A 21,504-nucleotide genomic window follows, 5' to 3' on the forward strand; every position below is an offset into this window, starting at 1 on the left:
TTACATTTATTTGGGGAGAGTTATGGTTGTAACAATATTGAGTCTTCCAATCCATGAACATGGTATATCGTTTCACTTATGTAGGCTTTCTGTAATTTATCTCAGCAATGTTTTGTAGTTTTCAGTGTATAGATCTCATATGTCTTTTGTTAAATTCATACCCAAGTATTTTACTTTTTTAATACTGTTGAGAATAGATTTAAACAAAAATTTTCTTTTGTTGTTGCTAGCATATTAAAATACAATTAGTATATTGATCCTACATCCTGCAGTGTTGCTAAATTCAATTATTGGTTCCTGCAACTTTCTTTGTAAATTCCTTAGGTTTTTCTGTGTAGATGACATTATTGTCTGCCAACAAAGATGATTTTCTTCTTCTGTACTAATTTATATGACTTTTATTTATTTTATTAGTTTTATTGCACTGGCCAGGCCCTCCAAAGCAAGACTGTGTACATTCTTGCCTTGTTTCTGACCTTAGGTAGAGAGCCTTCACTCTCACCCATTAAGTGTTGGTTGTTGGTTTTGCATATAAACCTTTCATCAGGTTGAAGAAATTACTTTTTATTCCTACCCTTTGAGAGTTTTTCCTCTTTTTAGTTAAGATTAGGTGTCAAATTTTGTCAAAAACTCTTTCTGTATTTATTGAGTTGATTATATTGCTTTCCCCTCTTATTTCTTTGATATGATGTATAACATTAATTGATTTTTGTGTTACACTAATCTTGCATTATTGGGATAGACCCCAATTGGTCATCTTATATCATTCTTTTTATGTATTGCTGGTTTCAATTTGGAAATGTTTTACTAAGGACTTTCATGTTTATGTTCATGAAGGATATTGATCAGCAGTTTTCTTTTCTTGTGATATTTTTGCATGGCTTTGGTATCAAGGTAATACTAGCTTCTATTTTCTCAAAGAGTTTGTGTAGAATTGATGTTGTTTCTTACTTATTTGGTAGAATTTACCAGTGAAGCCATCTGGACATGGGCTTTGTAGGTGTGAGGAGGATTTTAATTACTAATTAAATTCCTTTACTAAATGCTGGGCTATTTAGTTTCTCTTCCTTCCTGAGTATTGGTAATTTGTGCCTTTCAAGGAGTTTGTTCATTTTACTTAATTTTCAAGTTTGTTGGTATATTTTGTTTATAACACTGTGTTATTATTGTCTTTTTAATGTAGGATTTGTGATGTTCTATCTTTCATTCCTGATGTTATGTATTTTGTAATAATGATTTATTATTGCTATTTTCAATTGAGATCAAGTACCACAGCGTTTTTCCTCATCTCCTCCTTTCTTATGTGGGCCTGGTGATTTTTTTGTTGAGCAGTTCCTTCATAACTTTCTCTTACTTCTTACATGAAAACTGGCTAGCTTAAGCATCCTGTCTCTCATAGAGTCAATAAGGGTAAAATTTATTCTCTTAGGAAATCAGCCATTCTATCTAGATTTTTCAAGTGACCTGTATAGAATTGTGCAAATTTCTTTCATGATTTTTAAAAAGGTTTCTCTTTTTAAATCTTAATTTTCTCTGTTTCAATGATTATTCGTTCTTTGTCATTACTTTGAGTATTTATGCTCTTTCTACTGTTTTTTGTTTGATTATATGAGATTTTGGTTACTCTAATATGTTGGTTTTTATTCAAAGATCCAAGATTGTAATTTAATTAACTTCATTGATCTTTCTGTTTGTTTTGTTGTTTACTTTTATCTATATTACTTGCTTCTTCCTTTCTTTTCTCCTAAATTTTTTCTAGCTTTTACAATTTGGAATTGAATTAGTTTGTTTTCATTCTTTTACTACTTTTTGCTCTTAGTATTTAAATTATATTTTTCTGATTAGTGTTTCAATTATATCTCCTTGATTTTAATGTGCAATGTTTCCATTAATGTTATTTTTTAGAAATTCTGCAATTTTGGTTTTATTTCTCTTTTTCCTAAGAGTTATTTAAAAGTTTAAGAAATTGTTTTAGGTTGAAAGGCCTTTTATTTAGATTCTGTTGTCAATTTCTGGTTTTATGACTGTTATTTGTATAATTTCTTCCTTATGGGATTTATTGCATTTTTTCTTTGATTTATTATATGTTCAACTTTCAGGAATGTTCCCTGCACATATGAGAAGGTAAATCTCTATTTTGAGAATGTGAAACAATATACATTCATAAGATCTACATTATGGAATCTCTTGTTTAGATCTTCTATATACTTAATTTTTGGTTTGTTTGACTTCTTGTGGACAGAGAGTGATGTGTTGGTGTCCTCATGGTGCATTTTCATCTACTTCTGCTTCCACCTTCTGTTTCATGAAGGTGTTTTTTATGTTATTTGTTCGTAGATATTCACAACTGTTAATCTTCATTTTGAATTGTGGCTTTACCATTATAAATATCATTTTATGTCTCCTTTAATAGTTTTTAGCTTGAATTCTACCTCTCTTACATCAGGATTACATTATTTCTCTCTGATTACTTTGATTTGCTTGCTATACCTTTGCCCATCCTTCTGTTGTTTAGCTTTAGCTTTTTGAACACTTTGTTCTAATTGTTTCTCTTATATCAAGCATGGAGTTAGTTTTTTGCTTTTTAAAGAGATTAAGTTTATTTTTATTCATTCACTGATAGGTTTTGTCTTACTTCTGTCATAATGCTTATATTGTAATTTTCTTATACTTACTAGGTGCATTATACTATATTTACCAGGGTTCTTTCTCAGTGTGGTCTGTTGTTTTTTTCTTTTTTGCTTTCATTTACTTTGGGATTTAGAAAGATTTATATATTTTTTTCAAGGAGTTTTGTTTTCTTCCAGTTTTACTGAGATAATTGTTATGTAGCACCATATAAGTTTAAGGTGTACAGCATAATGATTTGACTTACGTATGTTGTGAAATGATTACCACAATAAGTTTGGTTAACATCCATTGTCTTATACAGAGACCAAAAAAAAGAGAAAAAATTTTTTTTCCTTGTGATGAGAACTCTTAGGATCTCCGCACTTAACTTTCGAGTATACCATGCAGCAGTGTTAACTACAATGGTTTTTATACTAATACCTTTGGCAGTGTATAAAAACACATTTCAGAACTCCTTTAGTGCCCCTTTGCCTTACTTAGGCATCTATTCTTTGTTTCATTAACTTTAAATGATACCCTATCATCTATGTGGCAATTAATGAGTTTATTTTCTTTTCCCCTTTCCTTTCTCCTTTTCTTCTTATCTTGTCTAATCATATTACTTCTACTATATCAGATCATGTAATATTTATAAACTTTTGCTTCCCACTCTTTCTCAACCTGTACTTTAAATCTGCAATTAAATATATCCAGTGTTTGTCGCCAGTCCCTTTATCAACCTTCCATAGTCACCATCTGGGTTCGATGAAGCTTCTCCTCTAATATATTCCTTAGGAAGGGCTTGTGAATACAGTATTCTCAGAATTCTTGTATTTTAAAATTTTTTTCGTATTCTTCTTACTTGAATGACAGTTTTGCTGTCATTGTCTTGTCACTGTTACTATAACCCTGTCTTACCGCTTTTCGGTTTTTCTTTGAATTTCTTTGAAACGTTGCCCCACTGCTGTCATGTATGTTGCTGATGCCAACCTAAATGTCTTTCCTTCATAAGTGGCTTTGTCTTTTTGTATGGAAGTTGAGAGGGTTAAAAAAACATTAATGTTTAAAGTCTAATAGCATAACATGTCTCAGAATTAAGAATCCCAGTTACCCCCAAAGCCTTTCAATATGTAGATCCGGGTCTTCTTTTAATTTTGGACTATTCCCTTGGATTATAGTTTTACATAGAAGTTCTGTTTTATTGTTTTGGCTTATATCTAAGGACCCCAATTATAGATATGTTACGACCTCTTTGACTGTCTTTTACCTCTATCACTTTTTGATCCTTTTCTAAAATTTCATTTTTGTTGGTTATGTTTAGTTTTCTCCTTAATGCCTTTTAAAATTTTAAGTTAAATCTATTCTCCCTCGGTTTCTAGTAATTTAATCATAATATCTGAGATGATTTTGTCTTTTTAATTTTTTCCTGAATTAGTTCTTATTTCATATCTTCCTTTTTTACATCTGAAAATACTTTTATAGTGTTGATCCGGGTTACAGCATTTTGTTGCAATTTTCTTCTGCTTCATGTTTATTGTTGTGTGAGGGAAAGTTACTGAAATGTTTTGATTCTCATTTTCTGTTTTTTCTCTTAGTAGTTTTGTTTGGATATTGTCTGCCAATTCTTTTTAAGTTTGAAAGGCCTTAGATATATTTAGGTCTACAATAATAGGCAGAGTTGTAAGAGTTTGAGTGGCTCATTATGCTTGTTAGTTCTAGAATGTCTCCTTTTTTATGTATAGTGAAGTTAGATGTTTCTTTAATTAATGGAATGATTTATTGGGAAGGGTTTAGTCTGTCTTCTGTTGGGGAGGTGGAGAAGTGAGAAGTATAAAGTGTTCACTTAATATTCCTGGGGCCAGCCCTGTGGCCAAGTGGTTAAAGTTCTGCGTGCTCTGCTTTGGCAGCCCAGGTTCGTGGGTTTGGATCCCAGACGTGGACCTGCTCCATTCGTCAGCCACACTGTGCAGGCATCCCACATACAAAATACAGGAAGATTGGCACAGTTGTTAGCTCAGGGCTAATCTTCCTCAAGCAAAAAAAGGGAAGATTGGCAATGGATGTTAGCTCTGGGCAAATCTTCCTCACCAAAAAAAAGAAAGAAAAGAAAGATTCCTGTGGTACATCCAAGAGTAGATGTCAGGCAAGTAGTTAGATCCAGATAAGGAGCTTCATCTTATTTGTAGAGGGGAAGGCAGGAGAGACTGAACAAAGTTGGAAGGGATTCTCTTAGGTTTTATGAGGGACTCCTGTTTCAGGGTGAAAACAAACAAACTAGGAATGGGTAGATGCAAATGCAGGTAAATATGTTGGTTTGGTGGCAGGACGTTTGACTTCTGTTTTCTATAAGGAAGTGAGAATTGTCATCTGTTGAGAAAGGGAGAAAAAAGGCAGTTTTTGTTGATTGGAGAACTTTTTATATAGCTGTGTGGAAAATGTGACAGAGAGGAGATCAAGGAAATATAGAAGCCTTGTTGAAGTCTGTTTGAAGCTGGAAGTTACAATCTGTGTGACTGGTACTATTTTGTGTGTGTGTGTGAGGAAGATTGGCCTTGAGCTAACATCTGTTGCCAATCTTCCTCTTTTTACTTGAGGAAGATTCACTCTGAGCTAACATTGGTGCCAATCTTCCTCTATTTTGTATGTGGATTGCTGCCACAGCATAGCCCCCAGCGAGTGGTGTAGGTCCACACCCAGGAACTGAACCTGGGCTGCTGAAGTGGAGTGCACTGAACTTAACCACTAGACCACAGGGCCAGCCCTACTTAGAAGCCCAAGCATGGGTCTGAGGAAGCGTTCAGTTTGATTTATTCAGTATTGGGGTTTGCATGAGCAGGTGAGTGGATGAACAGAGAGGTAAAGGGGTGAGATTTTAGTTAGAGAGCAGCTGAAATACTGAAACCTGGTGTTTCAACTGGATATGAAAAGAAGTGAACACGGGAGAGGAGAGATTATAGCAGAAGACATAATTTATCGGATACTTACTACGTGCTTGGCTCCTTTCTCAGCACTTCATGTGCATTCTCACATTAATCTTATAAATCATGAGTTACAAGTAAAAACAAATTTATCCTTTTACAAATGAGGAAACTAAAGAATGAGAGATTGTCATTTGTCCAAGATCACATAGCCATAACTTAATAACCAACGAAAATTTCTTTCACCAAATTGTTGAAAAATCACGTTATACCCAAATAATCTTCCCAAATGTAGAAAGTGATGATGAAACTATTGACTCTGTTTTTATGATATTTTAACTAGATTAAAATAGTGACCTTATCTTTTAAAATATTCATTTTGCCTAAATTATGATGTCAAATCATAGCAGTACAAATATAAAAATAACATATTATTTGAAAAGAATGCAGCCTAAAACAAATCATAAGAGTAAGGGATTGTTCAAATCCCAACTTTTTTGGTGGCAGTGGGGTAGCTAACTTTTATGGATCTTTCCTTCACCTAAAGCTGTGAGAGGCACTTTCACTAAGGCTCTTGTTTTATTTTCCTAAAAAAAAAAAATCTTTGAAGTTGGAAGTATTAATGTCATTTAGACTTGAAGGTCAGATTTAAAGAGATTAAAGAGTTTACCCGAAAGTGCCGTTACATGGCAGAGCTGGAATTCCAGGCCCAGTTTGTGTGATTCCCTCTTGGCATAATACTTTCCCAACTTCTTGTTTGTCTGTCTGTCCAGCCGGCAGAAGTTTCCCCAGCCTTACGTCTTCAGTATATCCTTGGCATGCTGGACATTTGTTTACATACACAGAATAAACCGTGCAGTACGATCAAACTCAAAAGAAAATGTTTAATAACAAAATAAGGATCTTCCCTCAAGATTAAATTATATTTTAATGGTCACACACCTTCTACCTGATTTTGAGGGTTGCTACGGCCACAAACTAAATTACTCTCCATCTTTTTATTTTCTGTGGGTAAGTCCCAAAGACCACAGCGTGAAAGGAAATACACATGCAGTGCAAGTTTCATATGTCTGTTTTTGGTTAAATTCCCTTTTTTTAAAATAACTGGCTTGTTGTAGAATAAATCATCTTTGACATTAGCTGTAGAAATTAGATTGAGGGATAATGTTTAGTGTGACATTTTCTCAATTATTTTATACCAAGAAGGAAGTTAATAGAATAGCAAAATGATAAATTAGAGGTAGGGGCATACCATATGCCTTTTCCACCAGCCAAACAAAAGGGTTCTCCAGGTCATGAGCAATCAAGTGATCGGGTTGAGTTCTGGTCACAGTACCGAATTTCATAGGCTAGTTGTGTATTGCATTTGGTTATTTTATGGAAAATGACCAATCAGAAATCATCTTTTTATCTTCCAATGAATCATTATTAAAAGAACAAAGAGAACATTCTTAGGTAAAGATTACTTGCCATCATCTTGTGATAACTAACCTACATAGTATTCCAAAGGCATGCCTATCCGCATATGTTTTTCCCATTTTTTTACCCTCTCAAAACCCAGAATTTAAGAAGAAATAGTCCATTCCTCCTTCCTTGATATGCTCCAAAGGTTGTAAAGAGGGCATCATATTGTCTTACAGGTAGTCTTACCTTATGTTCACTATTTTAAGTACTCTATGTGATGAGAAAAAAAAAAAAACTCATGTAAGATATGTTTCCTGTCTTTAAAGAATGTACAAGTCAGGAGAACAACTCCTACATAAACAAGAAACCTGCGGAACAACCTGGCCATCATAAAACTCAGTGCCAGAGTAAAGCTGTCCAATGCCATTGTAGTTCACGCAGAGGGGGATGGGTAAGAGCCAAAAGGGTGTGAGATCTGGGCTAGAGCAGTGGTTCTCAAAGTGTGGTCCCAAGACCAGCAGTATCTGCACCTCCTGGGAACTTGTTAGAAATGCAAATTCTTGGGATCAACCTCAGATCTATTGAATCAGAAATTCTGGGGTGGGGTCCACAATCTGCAGTGTAATAAACCCTCCAGATGATTCTCATTCAGGTACTGTAATCACTGCTGTGGATTACAAAGAATCGGTGATATTTTGTTCATGTAATTCTGTATCATTCTGACTATCTGTCCTAACCAAAAGTAGGAAAAATAAGAATAAACTAAATCTTCACATAATTGTGGGACTTCATTATTGATAAACCTTGCTGATGGTTCAATCATTTTTTTAAAAAACCCTGCTAATTAGAATAAAAATAATAAGATTGAGTCAACGGTCAGAGAAGTAAAAAGAGAGTTTTTTTTTTTTTTTACCAACTTAAGGAGTCATGTAATCCCAAATTAATTGTTTCTACTATGTATTTGCCCACTGCCCTCCCCACTTTACTTTATATACAGAAGATATGAATTACAGATTTGCTTAACGAGTCACATATGACACTACCTGGAGTGAGGAGGGAGTACCCTAATGACTTACAGCTGTGCCATGGTTCTCACATTATCAAAATTACCTTGAGACCTGGTAAGCGGATTGCTGGGCTCCACCATCCAGAGATTCTGATTCAGTAGGTATGCAGCAGGGCCTGACATTTTCCATTTGGAAGAAGTTCCCAAGTGAAGCTGATCTGGCTGGTGTGGGGGCCACACTTGAGAACCACTGCCTCGAAGACTCCTGACTAGTGATGTGAGTGTTAAATTCAGGTATAGTTATTGCACTATTTCCCTGTTGTATTAGGACCTGACATAGCCCTTTCCTCTAATTGGTCAGACTTTTTAAACTGTAGCTTTTGGGAATCTAACATACATCTTTGTTCCTCTTTGATATTTTCATAAGCTTTTCTGTAAAACCATGGGGTCAGCAGGACCTCCCCTCACCCCAGTTTGGTTAATTTACAGGAAAACATTATTCCTTGCTCGTTCTATCCTCAACTGTCATCTGGTGTTTGTAAATAAAATTGGAACAGATGAAATATTTGGCTTTAGTTGGTATTTCACTGTGCTAATGAAATGCAAGAATTCATAAAAGGAGGAGAATCAATGTTTATATAATGTGATATGGTTGAATTTTTTTCTAAGTACTGACTATGTTTGCCAAGTTTTATTGGTTTTTCCCTCTGTGGTTCATTTTCTACAGTTTTGGGAAAATCATTAGAGTATGAGTCTATGGAAAACTGTGTTGGCATATGCTTCAGTGCATATATTCTGAGACTCCTTCCCCTTAAACCTATTTCAACTCAGATATTTGAGGTATTTACAAGAGAAATACTTTTGTTTTACTTTCTCTCTTGCTCTCACGTAGGAAGAAGTGTTTTCTCTGGTATGCAACAAGTGTGGCGTAATTTTTTGCAAAGAACTTTGCTTGAGGGTGTGTGTGTGTATTTCAAGAGGCTCTCCCCCACTACCCTTTATTTTTGTCTGTACAATTTAATAGCTGTATTGATCTGAGGATATTATACATTTTAGGATTAATTCTGCTAATATTTATTGTTAGTAAGTGTAGTGTCAGACACTTTTGTATACACTAGTAATTGATTCACTTGGGAAAAACTTTTAGGATGCTAAAAGGTGAATATAAAATAAGATGCTTAAATTTGAGCGAAGTAATTTAAAAATATGTGATTGAAAACTATTATAATTTTGACAGCTACCTAAAAATATACATTAGAGATGTTTATCTTAAATAGGTTAGATACTAAAGGGCCAAGTAATTTCAAGTAATAATCTATAAATATCTCCATTCTTAATGAAGGCTTTATTTTGGTTCTAAAATGCAACTCTTGGGAGGCAAGGTCAAATTAGGTCCAATAAGATGATCAATTTTAAAGTAAAAATAAATATGAAAAGAATTGATATAAACCTTGGTCACATTTACTTTGAAGATAAGAATGATGTTCTATTCTCATAAGAGTGAGTATACAGTACCACAGTTATTTTATAACTTAACTCAATTATCTGCTGTCGTGTATAGATTTGATATTTATATAGCCGCTTTATGAATTTCAGAATAAGTTATTTGATGTCAGGAAAAGTTAATATCAATAACCTAGAAGTAATTTTTATTTTTCTGTTTGTGTCTAATGAGCTTTAATATGGAATGTTATATACTATTATTTTAGTAAGCATACCTGAAAATGGACTTCTCTTTCTTTTTTATCATTAAAAGGGAGAAGCAGGACCTCCCGGGGCACCAGGGCAGGATGGATCACGGGGAGAGCCTGTGAGTACCTTCTCCACTTGATTCTAAAGGACGAAGTTCTTTTCCATCAAGAAATCCTTTGACTGTTTAAATTCTCCTCCTAGATGCCCTGTTCTTGTTCAGTGCCTTCCAGATCTGGAAGTTGTTGAAGCTCTTTGTAGAGTGCCGTAAAATATTAAAATATTTACTCTTCTTTTGAAAACCAAGAAGAATTTTGCCAGCAGGAAATTTATGCGTGGTATGAATTGCAATCACAAGCACTCATGCCCACACAAACAAGTGGTTAACACAAATGACATGGTCTGTTGCTGAGCCTTTAGTCAACGTCACCTTGTCACTTGTTCATTGTTTGGTAGTACGCTTTCTGGGATCATGTGTTCAATAAAAATTAGAGTAAAGAAATATATGATTGCGAAAGTGCTCAATCTGAATCCTGGATATATGTGTTTTTAGCAAGATGACTTGCTAAATGTGCCAGATGACTCAATTTCAGGGGAGCTTTAGAAATACAGTTTCCCCCACCTTTTATTCCTACAACTCATGGCCAACATTGGCCAACATTTAAATACCAGCAGATCTCATTTTATTCATCAGAGGTACCTATATTCAGTGAGTTTGCAGGTTTTTTTGGGAGGGAATGAAATCAAGAATTAAATCATAGCCATGAAATATTGCAGTTTATCACAAAGTGTTCAGAATCGAAATATTGGGCATAAGAAGGAGAGAGGACTCAATGAGGCTTCTCAAATGGGATGGAGGGGTTCAACTATTTTTAGAATCGCTAAGTCAAATAGTCATTAAATTCTCGTCTTGTATATTATGATGCACTGGGGAAAATTCTCTGCTTAACTACTGCTTCAAGGAGCTTATAGTCTAGTTTGAAAAGCAGCAAAAAATGATGCAAATAATTACCAACCTGAGACATTTTATAGTAAATGCCACATATGGATTTAACCTGGAGTCAGAATGCCAGGGTTTGAAGATAGTCTTTGCCACTTTCCAGCTGTGTCAGCTTAGATAATTCACGTCTCTGAAAACGTTAAGTGTACTTACTTATAATGCCTACTTCATAGGGTTGTTGCGAGGCTTACATAGGAAACTTGGAAAAATTTGTGAAAACATTGCACAAATGCGTGGGGTTATGCTCAGTGCTAAAGAAGTAAAGGAAAGGAATCTTGTATCATGAGGTGATTGAGAAATTTTTCCCACGGGTTTGGGGCTAGATTTGGTCATGAAAGGATGACTGGGAATGAAAGGGAGATGAGAGAGAGAACTAATACCAGTGAGGACACACAGGTGTGATGATCATGGGCATGCCCAAGAAATAATGAAATGATGTCAATGAGGTCCTGAGGCTGCAGTGACAGGTCCTTGTTGGATGGTAGGAAGTAAAGTGGGAAAGGTGCTTAGGATCATAATATGGAGATCCTTGACCATGAATTTGGGAAGTAAACTTTATTTACTTGCCGTTGAAGTTTTGTAAGAAAAAAGCAACATGATGAAAAGAAGTGCTTTAGAGGCAATTACAAGCTACTGGTATATGCAGAATGGATGGAAAGGAGAAGAGACCGGATTCAGCACACTAATTAGCTGGCTATTTTGACAGGCCAGGCGTGGCTGAATAAGGCCTCAACCAGGATGTTAATTGGAATGAAGATAATTCATTAGGGATAGTGTGAGCTGAATATATGTGACCTATAATTTTTATTATTAAAGAAGAATTATAGGACTTAGTAACTGGTTATGAGACTAGGTGTGTTTATTTGTTCTTGTTTCAGAAAGAATGTCAAGTGTGTGTGTGTCCTCGTACATGTGCATGCAAATGGGGACAGAGTTTGGGCAGGGGAAGACAGAGAGCTGAAAGGGAAAAGAGGAGAGAAGGAAAAAAAGGAAGAGGGAAATGAGACAATGGACATGAGAGCCAGGTTTTAATTTGAGTTGATTGTGTTCTAAATGTTTGTAAGTCAATTATTGGAATTTGTGACTCATTTTTCCATAGAAACAATGTTATAAAGGGCACACTGACCAGCAGGTCTATGCAAACCATAAGGCAATGTGAGCAACATATGTTTACTTTGAAAATAATACTATTGTGATCCTGTTAATAAAACCAAAGAGAGAAAAGAAGAAGTAGGGAATGAGGAACACTTGAGAGGCTGCGTTCTCTCCCACGGCTGCCCGTCCCTTACTGCCAGCTGGAAGCTGACACTGATTTGAGTTTGCGCCTGCCCTGCCCTGCCCCCTCCTACTTTTTGAAGACTTACCCCTGTCTAGAGCTTCTGCACTAGTGTAAATTGCTATTCCAGGCAGCATGGCCCTTCAGAGTTCAACCTTTTCTTTCTTTTTTCCCTTATTCCCAACATTCACTGTGTTCCTAGAATATGTAAGGCATAGGGTTTAGTGAGGAGGGAAACACAGGGAGGTCCCATGGAGGTTTACAGCCTTGTTGGGGAGATAGACAGTAAAAGGATAAAGAAAAAGAAATTACAAAGTTCTAGAAAAAGACAAGCAAGGTGCTGAGGCAGGGAATAATGACCATGGGATAGTGGAGGTTATTTAGATGTAATCTCTCCTCCTAAACCAACCAGATAGGAAACTGGGAGTTACTGAGACACTTCAGCACCCCCCACACCCACCTTATAGAACCAGATCAAGGAAGGCAAGAAAGCATCGCTTGGCCCTTCTCTCCCACTCTTCTCTCTTTCCTGCTAAACGGTGGAGGGGAAACCAGGTTTCCTATGCCAGGAGACCTACTGTGTTAGGAAAGCAGTGAATAGATTAAGCATCTAAGATTTGCCCCTGTTATCTAGATATAATTCTTGTCTGTATTCTTTTCCAATTAAGAACATACGTTGTTACAAACGATTGTTATTTTGAAAATTAGTGAAAACTTGGTTGTTATAAATATCATCCTGTGAAGACTGATCTTTACCATTTGTGGAAAAGCTTTGAAAACAGGAAAAAAAGATGAAAGTTTATATATTTGGTGACACAAAGAAATGAAGACTTTTCCATTGCATGTGGATGCTGGTTTTAAGTATTTATAATGCATGATTTGGCCCCACTAAAAAGGACATGTTCACTTTATTTGTTCTATAATGTGGCAGCCAGGAAAATTAATGGAGCTTAAGTTAGAAGGACAGAAGCTCTTAGAAAAAATGCTTTAAAGCTAATTAAACACAGCTTATAGCAGCTGGATGATGACTCATCCGTGTAAGTAGATTGATAAATATGAGCACTAACTCCTGGCATTCAAATTGAGAACAAAGGCTGTATTTCATTGGGAAATGATTATACTGCTTTAAAGTAACAATTACATTTATAGGCTGATACTTTCAAATTTAAAGGTTAGTGTTGGTGAATTCTAAGAGTAATCCAGCCTTAAGGGTAATTTACTTTCAAATTGGCAAATTGTACCAAGTTAACTTCAATTCAGGTGACTGTAAACTCAGTTCTAACACTTTCTGGGTTTATTATAATTGGTTTCAACCATACGTCATTGTGTTTAAGGATTATAATTTTTAATCATTCATTCAACAAGCATTGACTGTTTGATTTGAATGTGAAGATTAATTTGTCATGGTCCTGCCCTCAAGGAGTCAGATGAGCCAATAGATGACAACACGGTATAAATGTTACGGAGGTAGGCGTGGGAAGGGGCTTGCAAAGTTGTAGCAGATGTGTATAACGCGAAATGAGTTTGGGGACATCATTGAAAGGGCTGCATTCTTCTTTTTTTAAAATAATTGCATTATTGAGATATAATTCACATTCTACACAATTTACCTATTTAAAGTGTATAGGGATACATTCTCAAACAAGGTGCTCTCTTGGCTAAATTCTGGTAGATAAATAGGAGTTGGCTAGTTGTTTGGCCTGGCAAGGCAGGAACCTGCAGCATATCACAAAACTCAGAAGTAAAAGAAATCATGATACTTTGAGAAAAGCTGACTTTAGTTCAGGCTGGGTAGGATACATGGAGGGGACGGGATAGAAATATGAGATGTGGTTGTGGAGTAAATAGAGGCCAAATCCAGAAAGACCCCATGTCTCTGTGCTATTTGGACTTGAATATGAGAATAATGGGAGCCCTTCAGAAGTTTTAAGTAGGGAAGTGAGTTGATCAGATTTAGAAACTTTTAGAAAGGTCACTCTGATAGCAGAATAGAGAATGGATAAAAGGTGAGCCGAGGTGGAGGACAGAGCCGGCAGAAGGCAAGCTGAACTCTGTCCCCTCCAGTTCCCACTAAGGCAAGAACATTCAGAGTTGGGAGGGGCAGAGTGGGACTGATTTGAAATGAACTAAAGGGGTACCAGCAGAGCTCAAGGATCAACTGGATGTGGGCAAGATGAAAAAGGATGACTCTCAAAGTCTCACTGCGTGGATGGAGGTACAGGAAGACCAAGCAATAAACAAGAAATAGATCAAGAAGAATCAATATCAGCTGGGGGAGGTGAGCCTAAGATATTTTAAGATGGGACGTATCTAGGTAATAGCAAAGGCTTTTAAATAGGAAGCTTGTGCTTTGGAATTAGAATAGACATGTAAAAATGGAGACTAATACAGTTCCAATAAGAGATAGTGGAAAGGAAATTTTAGAAGAATTTCTGTGACTACTGGGTGTAGTAGGTTGAAAAATACCTCCCCCCAAGATATCAGATCCTAATACCCCAAACCTATAGATGCTGTCTTATTTGAACAAAGGGTCTCTGCAGATGTGATTAAATTAAGGACCTTGGGGAAATTATCCTGGATTATCTGAAGGGAAGCTGATCCAATCAGCTGAAAGCCCTTAAGAGCAGAACTGAATTTCTCAGAGGAGGCCATGAGAACATGGTGAGTGAAAAGATGAGTGATGCAGCCACTAGTCAAGGAATGCTGGCAGCTACCAGAAGTTGGAAGAGGCAAGGAATAGATTTTACCCTAGAGCCTCTAGTGGGGAGTGCAGCCCTGTCAAAACCATAACTTCAGACTTCTGGCCTCCAAAACTGTGGAGAATAAACTGCTGCTGCTTTAAGCTGCCACATTTGTAGTAATTTTTTTACAGCAGCCATAGGAAACTAGTACAGCGTGGGCTTTTCATCCAGCGTACTCCTTAACAATCATTTACACAATGAACCTATGTAAAAAGTCATGTGAGTACATACTGACACATATCAAACTCTTGGTAGCACATCTGGACTTAAAGCAAATAGACAGGTTTAAATGACAATTTGGTTAAAAGCAAGGCTTTTCAGTCAATAGTATTTTCTGATTCATCAATTTTGTTAAACTCTCACGTGTTTTTAAGTGCTTTGTCCACTTCTCATTTTTCTATATTTTTGCTTTTTTCTAGTAACTTTTAGCCCATGTGTCTTCTCCGTACTATTCATCATATTGCCAAGTTGGGACAACATAAATGTCTAATACTTAATGTATTATGTATATAAACTATAGTTTAAAAATATAATACCATATGAATATATATGCATAAGAAAGGATCTTCGTGGTAAACCTGTGGTTTAATCATGTTTTGGTTACTTTGCTTATTTTTTCCCCCAGGTTGGTTTTTGATGTCTGTTGTGTTCTATTTTTGCTTGTCTGTATTTTATTTTCTCCTGTGAGCATGTTTTTGTAATACGCTATAGCAAAATTAAGCCTGGCTTCTGAGTGTTTGGCAGTGTTTCTTTCTTTTTAAAAGATGTTAATCTTGTCAGACTGAATTTTCATTTTTGTGCCAAGGAACGAAGAACAGATTGCTTCAAGGAATCCTCAATTGTTGGAAATGTATTTTCCTAACTTCTCACAAAATCCCTCTGATTTTATCTTGGGTAGTTAGGTGGGTGGGGGTGTAGGGGGACAGAGCAGTACCAGGGCAGCAGCTCACCAAATTTACTGGTAGTTGAAAAATGATGACTGGACACATTCATGTTCCACCAAATCAGCTTTTAGACCAAATTATCGTGTTGACCAGCTACTTTGCTTTGGCCAATCTTGCTGACCAAATCACCTGCACTGTCTTTGTTTCCCCTGCTTCTTTGTCATAGCTGTTCTTGTGCTCAACCCGGATGCCATCTTGGATTTAGTGTAACATTTTCCCCAGGCAGTTTGAGCCATTCGCTTGCTGGTTCTCTGTGCACCAGCCAGCCCCATTGCACACAGGGAGCCTAGGGCTCATGGTGAAGATTTGTAGGCAGGACTGGGTTCCACTCTTTGAGCCGAGATCCCTGGAGCTCCATGAGGATGAGAGAAAGGATGCCACATTTTCTGGATCCATGGAGGTGAGCACCTATTTCATAGTTAAAGATGTCTTAAGTCTTTTTCTCTTGAAGCTTTTGCAGTATCATTTTTCCAGGAATGAAGACATGGGGATCACTGTACTTGTTTGAGGACATTGGCTCATAGAGGCTTTTGTTATTTCCTTTCCTCATGCCTTTCGAATTCTTGCTAAACCACATGTTATGCTTGTCTTGATGGTGTAGTGTTCACCACTGAGCCGGCCCAAGTTATCATTTACTCAAGAGACAAGTAGGTCTTTTGTTTAATCACCTTTTCTGTGGTGTGATTATTTGACATGTAATTTTTATGCACAGAGGCCAAAGACAGGCATAAAATTCTTGGGGAAAGTTAATGTATTGCTCTGGTGGTTTCCTGTGTGGAATAACCCACTTTATTATACCAGTAATGTGGAGGCGTCTTGTTTGCCCACTTGACTGCGCTTTTTATTTAGACTGGGAAGAAAGGTAAGGGGAAAAATCCCCACAAGTTCCGTTGTTCTTCTTTGATTGGCAATTGTGTGGGAAGCTTTTTAAAGTCTTCTATACAGATGTGTAACACTTTTTTCCACGCTCTTTCAGGTACCAGGAGTGGCACATCTTTGGTATGTGTTGAGTGATACAACCTTAACCTGATATCTGCTGTTAAGAATTTCGCACGGCACTTTTAGCATGAAGGCCACCCATGTTGCACAATTTAGAAAATTTTGAAAATTCAGCTTTATTTATTATTGTAATAATCTTCTGCTAGTTCCAAGGTTATGTTTAAAACCTGATTGAGAATAACTCTTAGAATGCATTTTGAAGTAGGTTTTCTCTAAATAATGTAAATGTCAGATTTATATTTAGGAAGGATTCAGATTGTAAGCAATATCTACAACTTTTTGGTTTCCCAAAATATAGCATTTGGCATTGTAATGACTGTAAAAATATTATATATATTTTTTAACCTTACAAAGCAAACGTTGGCCCATAATCTGTACAAGGTAATTAATAAAGTCCCACCTGGTTTAATCATGGATCTGTTTGATTCTTTCCTATTATCAGTGATTTCATTGGCGTAGTAAAACCAGACCACCATCAAATAACTTTATAAAGCAACATTGTGGATCTTAAATTTAGTAGATCTCTGTACTGATGATTGTTGTTGTTTTGAAGAAATCTTTTAAAATATGGTCATTGTAAGATTGATAAGTATTAACATATATTTATTTGAATTTTCTTCTTCTTTATTCATATCTTTATAATTTGAAAGAGGCTTTGTTGAGCCCTAAAATGACAAGAGGAATAAATGCAATTGAATGTATGAAATGATGCATGATTAATTCTCAGAATGGGCAACATGTCCTCTGAGTAAGTAGAATCTCATAGTTACTTTGATGGGTCAGTATTCTCACTGGTATGGGGATTGACTGCATCCTTCTCTGTTTTGAAGAGAATGGGTGAGAGGAAACTGACGTCACCATCTATACAAGACATTGAGTCTAGATTTCAAGGCTTTCGAGACTTCAACTTTAAAATTGTATTCTTTAGTAATTGGGGGTCAGGGGTGGTTTTGCATACTTTTCCTTAAAAACCGTTGCAATCTAAGAGGTACTCAAATGAGATTCTTGAATTAGTACAAATATATCCTTCAGTTTCAAAGCATGAAGAATACAGAATTAACAAAACAGTGTTGTTCCAGACAAGACATATTTCCTTTAATACAGAGTTCGTGATCCATATAAACTGCCATTTTAGCAGATGAAATGAGCAAGTTTTACATCATTCTACTTTCAGTGAGCATGGAAACAACTACTTTTTTTTAATGTGATCTGGAGTGCACACTTTGGCAACTAGATCATTTCATTCTAAACATCTCTTTCTTGTTTTTTATGTTTTAAGAAATATTTTGGAAGTGCTTTCAAGTATGGTCACCACATTGAACACTAGGCAAATGTTTGATACCTCTGAGAATTAACACCAGAAAATCATTTATGTTCTGGGTGTGTTCAAGGGATGTTAAAACCCGGATGGGGAAGGGGCCGGCCTGGTGGTGTAGTGGTTAAGTTCAAGTGTTCCACTTTGGTGGCCCAAGGTTTACAGGTTTGGATCCTGGCTGCAGACCCAGTACCACTCGTCAGGCCACGCTGTGGTGGCATCCCGTGTAAAATAGAGGAAGATTGGCACAGATGTTATCTCAGTGACAATTTTCCTCAAGCAAAAAGAGGAACACTGGAAACAGATGTTAGCTCAGGGCCTTTCTTCCTCACAGAAAAAAAAAAAGCACAAGTAGGGAAGTTCTGAGAAAGAGCACTTGAAAATATTTGTTTATATCAATATACTTTTTTATTTTTGATAATCAGGTAAGCACCTAATAATTGCCAATAGTCTATGTACTTAAATGGTTTATAAAAGTGATTTTTGTGATCTTAAATACTGAAGTGTTCCATTGTTTGAAATAGATATGCCTAGGGAAGTCATAGTTAGCCGCTTGTGCTCTGTTTTAATTTTATTTCTTTAAAAGATTGTGGCTTTGAAATGCTTTTGGCATAGACACACTTTGGGAGTTGTAGGAAAAAAAAACAAGGTATGTTTTAACAAAAGATTAGATTAATCATGAGTAGACTACTATTTATGAATACATTACAGAAATCATGGCTACTGGAATGGTTCACAATGAATTTAATCCTGTGGAAGTAACCAACACAGGATATTAGAATACAAATTTCATTTAATAATTGTATTAAAACATAGGGACTAGGATTTTTCAACGAAAATCTCTTTCTTCCAAATGAATGAAATATAAAGAATAATTTAATAAACTAATAGATTAAATCAGAGCAAAAGGAGTCTTATGTTGATTTATTCTAAAAACTATGAATAATTTCTTTTTTGTGATAGAATTTTCTTCCTTTCTGCTGTCTACATAAAAAAAAGTCACTTAGTTGATGGATTTAGGTGAAATATGCAAACCTTCTGAACAATATTTAAAAAATGGAATGCCTAATTACACAAAATGAAAACCCTCCATTGGAGAGTTTTAGAATTGCTACAGAGTCTGATTGAGATGCATGCAAAGTGAGATGCTGATGTTTGCTGGGCAATCACCAAGTGTAAACATTGTACCACGTGGTTTTAGATGGAACATTTATCTTCCAGTTGGGAAAATAGGAAATTCACTCAAGAAACATACTCTACAAAGGTGTATTTGAAAATCTTGTGGTAGGTTAAGACTTTTAGAAGTCATTAAAGACAAGTGAGGTTAATCAAAAAAGGCAGAGTATTAAGAATTTTGATCAAGGGTTAAAGATTGGTGGGAAAATAATCTCTATATAGTGGTTTTTAAGCAGAGAGGCATAAAATGGATTATATGAAAATGTAATTGGTAGATAATAAATCAAATTAGAAAGTTCCTGATGACTCTCCCTACCTTAACACCCAGAATACAGATAATTTTTAAGATAGTTTTCTTTTTTTTTTTTCATATAGAGCGCTGTTTCTCCAGCTGTGATTCACAAAGTACCTCAATCAATCACCAGAGATGCCTGTTAAAATTCGGTTTCCCGGGCCTTTCCCAGTCCTAAGGAATCACAATCAGAGACTGAAGCCCGGGAAACTGTATTTTTGATGGCTGCTCCATGTGAGTCTGATGCAAAGTTTGATAACTAGTGATATAGAGGCTACGAGACAAGTTGATCAAAACAGAGAGTATAAAAGTAATAGAAAGACAGAAGTTCCCTACTCGAGAACAATTAATCTTAGTGACATTGGTAAAGGAAGAGAGAATTATGACATCTTATTATCTTTTAGGCCACATGTGCTTTAATATCTTCCTCTGGATAAATAACCTTTAATGTTTCCATGAATGAAAATATGAAATTATATTTCCAAATGGATTCAGTTCTCTTAGTGTATTTAAAATTCTTTATTAATTTTTGACAAAAGCTGAGAAACAAATCTATCTTGTGAAACAAAGATGTGTCTGTATGCCATTGAACCAAACTAAACTTGTTTATATGAAGATGGACAAATCCTCAAGAAGACAGGAACTCAGTCATTTAAGTTCGTTTTAGTATTTCTTAAGTTTTACAGGAAATTTTAAGGTTATTAAATTTCTTAGAAATTTACTTTAAAGATGTATATAGTATTAAAAAATAAAACAATCTTTAGATCTGATGCATTACCATTTTTATTTTAGAAAAGTTAACGTCTATTACTGTGGGAAAATGGAGAAATGCTCCCTGGTAAGGCCAATCTTGTCAAATGCCAAATTTCTAGCTCTTTTATCAAAGAAATTGCTTCTTAAACACACTGTTGTCCTTCCTAAGAAATATTGATGCCTTTGTCTAACAGTGTATCCTTAGCAACGTGTGGAAAATTATCTGTGAGAATAACCAACCAAGGCAGGAAAACCAAGCATATGTGCCACTCTGCGGGCACAGCAGCAGGTCATCATAAGATCCTTCCAGCATTGATCTATGAGTTGGCTGTGTACTTCTTTCTTGCTGTTTCAGGGTTTTTTTCCCCCAACCAAATGGTAGCCAGGATCATTAATATCTTTATCTTTTTATTTTGAAAAACCAATGTTTAACGATAGGTCCTTAGAGTTGAGGAAAAAAAAATCTTAGATTTTTTTTCTGAGAATTTTTTAGAATATAAAAAGTTTAGAATATAAAAAGTTCAAGGGCTAAATTTTCATTTATTTGTTGCACTTTTTAATTCTACTTTATTATTTATTTATACCTACTATTTTTATTCATTATTTACATTATTTATTATACATTTTTATTTAACTTCTCTTCAATAGGCAAAAAATATAGACGTTGTATTGGAATTTTGGAAATTTGCCTTCATTTACCCAAATCCCATCCCCTGAGATAATAACTGTTATTCACTCGATGAAATTCTTTCCAAGCTTTTTCTTTGCATTTACAAATACATAAACAAAATACATACACATTTTAAAGATAAAAATCATGTCCATTGAAACTTTATTTAACTTCACAATTTTATGGATGTTTTACTGTATCTGGTTGTAAGAGAGAATACGCGTACTAAACTGGCAGAGGAGATACTGTGATCACGGAGGGGCTTTTCCCAGAGGAAGGCGTATCCATTGCTCTCTGGATGTGCTGACTCCTGCAATTTTCCCAAACGTGGGAAACTTGACTGCATAATTTGTGGTACTGGGGGACTGCATTCACACTCTCCACTAGCAAAAAAAAAATATATATATATATATATATAAAATCTATCTCATTTCATCTTATTTATGCCATGAATGTATTTTATCTAACCTCTCCTATTGACGTTACACATATTCCTACATACTTGTGCAATATTTTTGGGGAAGGATGTTTTCCTGTAGGTGGAAATTACTACTTCAAAAATAACAGCCCATGCTTTATTCCTGATTTTCAGCAGAAATGTCTAGAGTTTCACCAAGTATGATGTTTACAATTGGTTTCCGATGGATTCAGATTTAGGTTTACAGAGTTCTTCTCCTAGATTAGTAAGAGATTTTAATAAATAATGCATGA

At 35.6% G+C, this 21,504-nt stretch overlaps 1 protein-coding gene and 1 non-coding gene across 3 annotated transcripts in view; both read left to right on the forward strand.

Moving 5' to 3' along the window:
* COL21A1 (collagen type XXI alpha 1 chain) overlaps positions 1 to 21,504 on the forward strand; it is a 174,029-nt gene that overhangs the window by 124,963 nt on the left and 27,562 nt on the right. For both annotated transcript variants that reach the window (XM_070514690.1, XM_070514689.1), the window contains one exon: positions 9,695 to 9,748. In XM_070514690.1, coding sequence (XP_070370791.1) covers positions 9,695 to 9,748 — 54 coding nt within the window. The remainder of the gene's footprint in view (positions 1 to 9,694; positions 9,749 to 21,504) is intronic.
* Positions 21,016 to 21,177, forward strand: LOC123288495 (U1 spliceosomal RNA). The gene has a single exon (XR_006532194.1). It is a non-coding gene; the product is annotated as a U1 spliceosomal RNA (small nuclear RNA).

The sequence above is a fragment of the Equus asinus genome, chromosome 8, assembly GCF_041296235.1.
Source record: "Equus asinus isolate D_3611 breed Donkey chromosome 8, EquAss-T2T_v2, whole genome shotgun sequence".
NCBI classification, from domain to species: domain Eukaryota; kingdom Metazoa; phylum Chordata; class Mammalia; order Perissodactyla; family Equidae; genus Equus; species Equus asinus.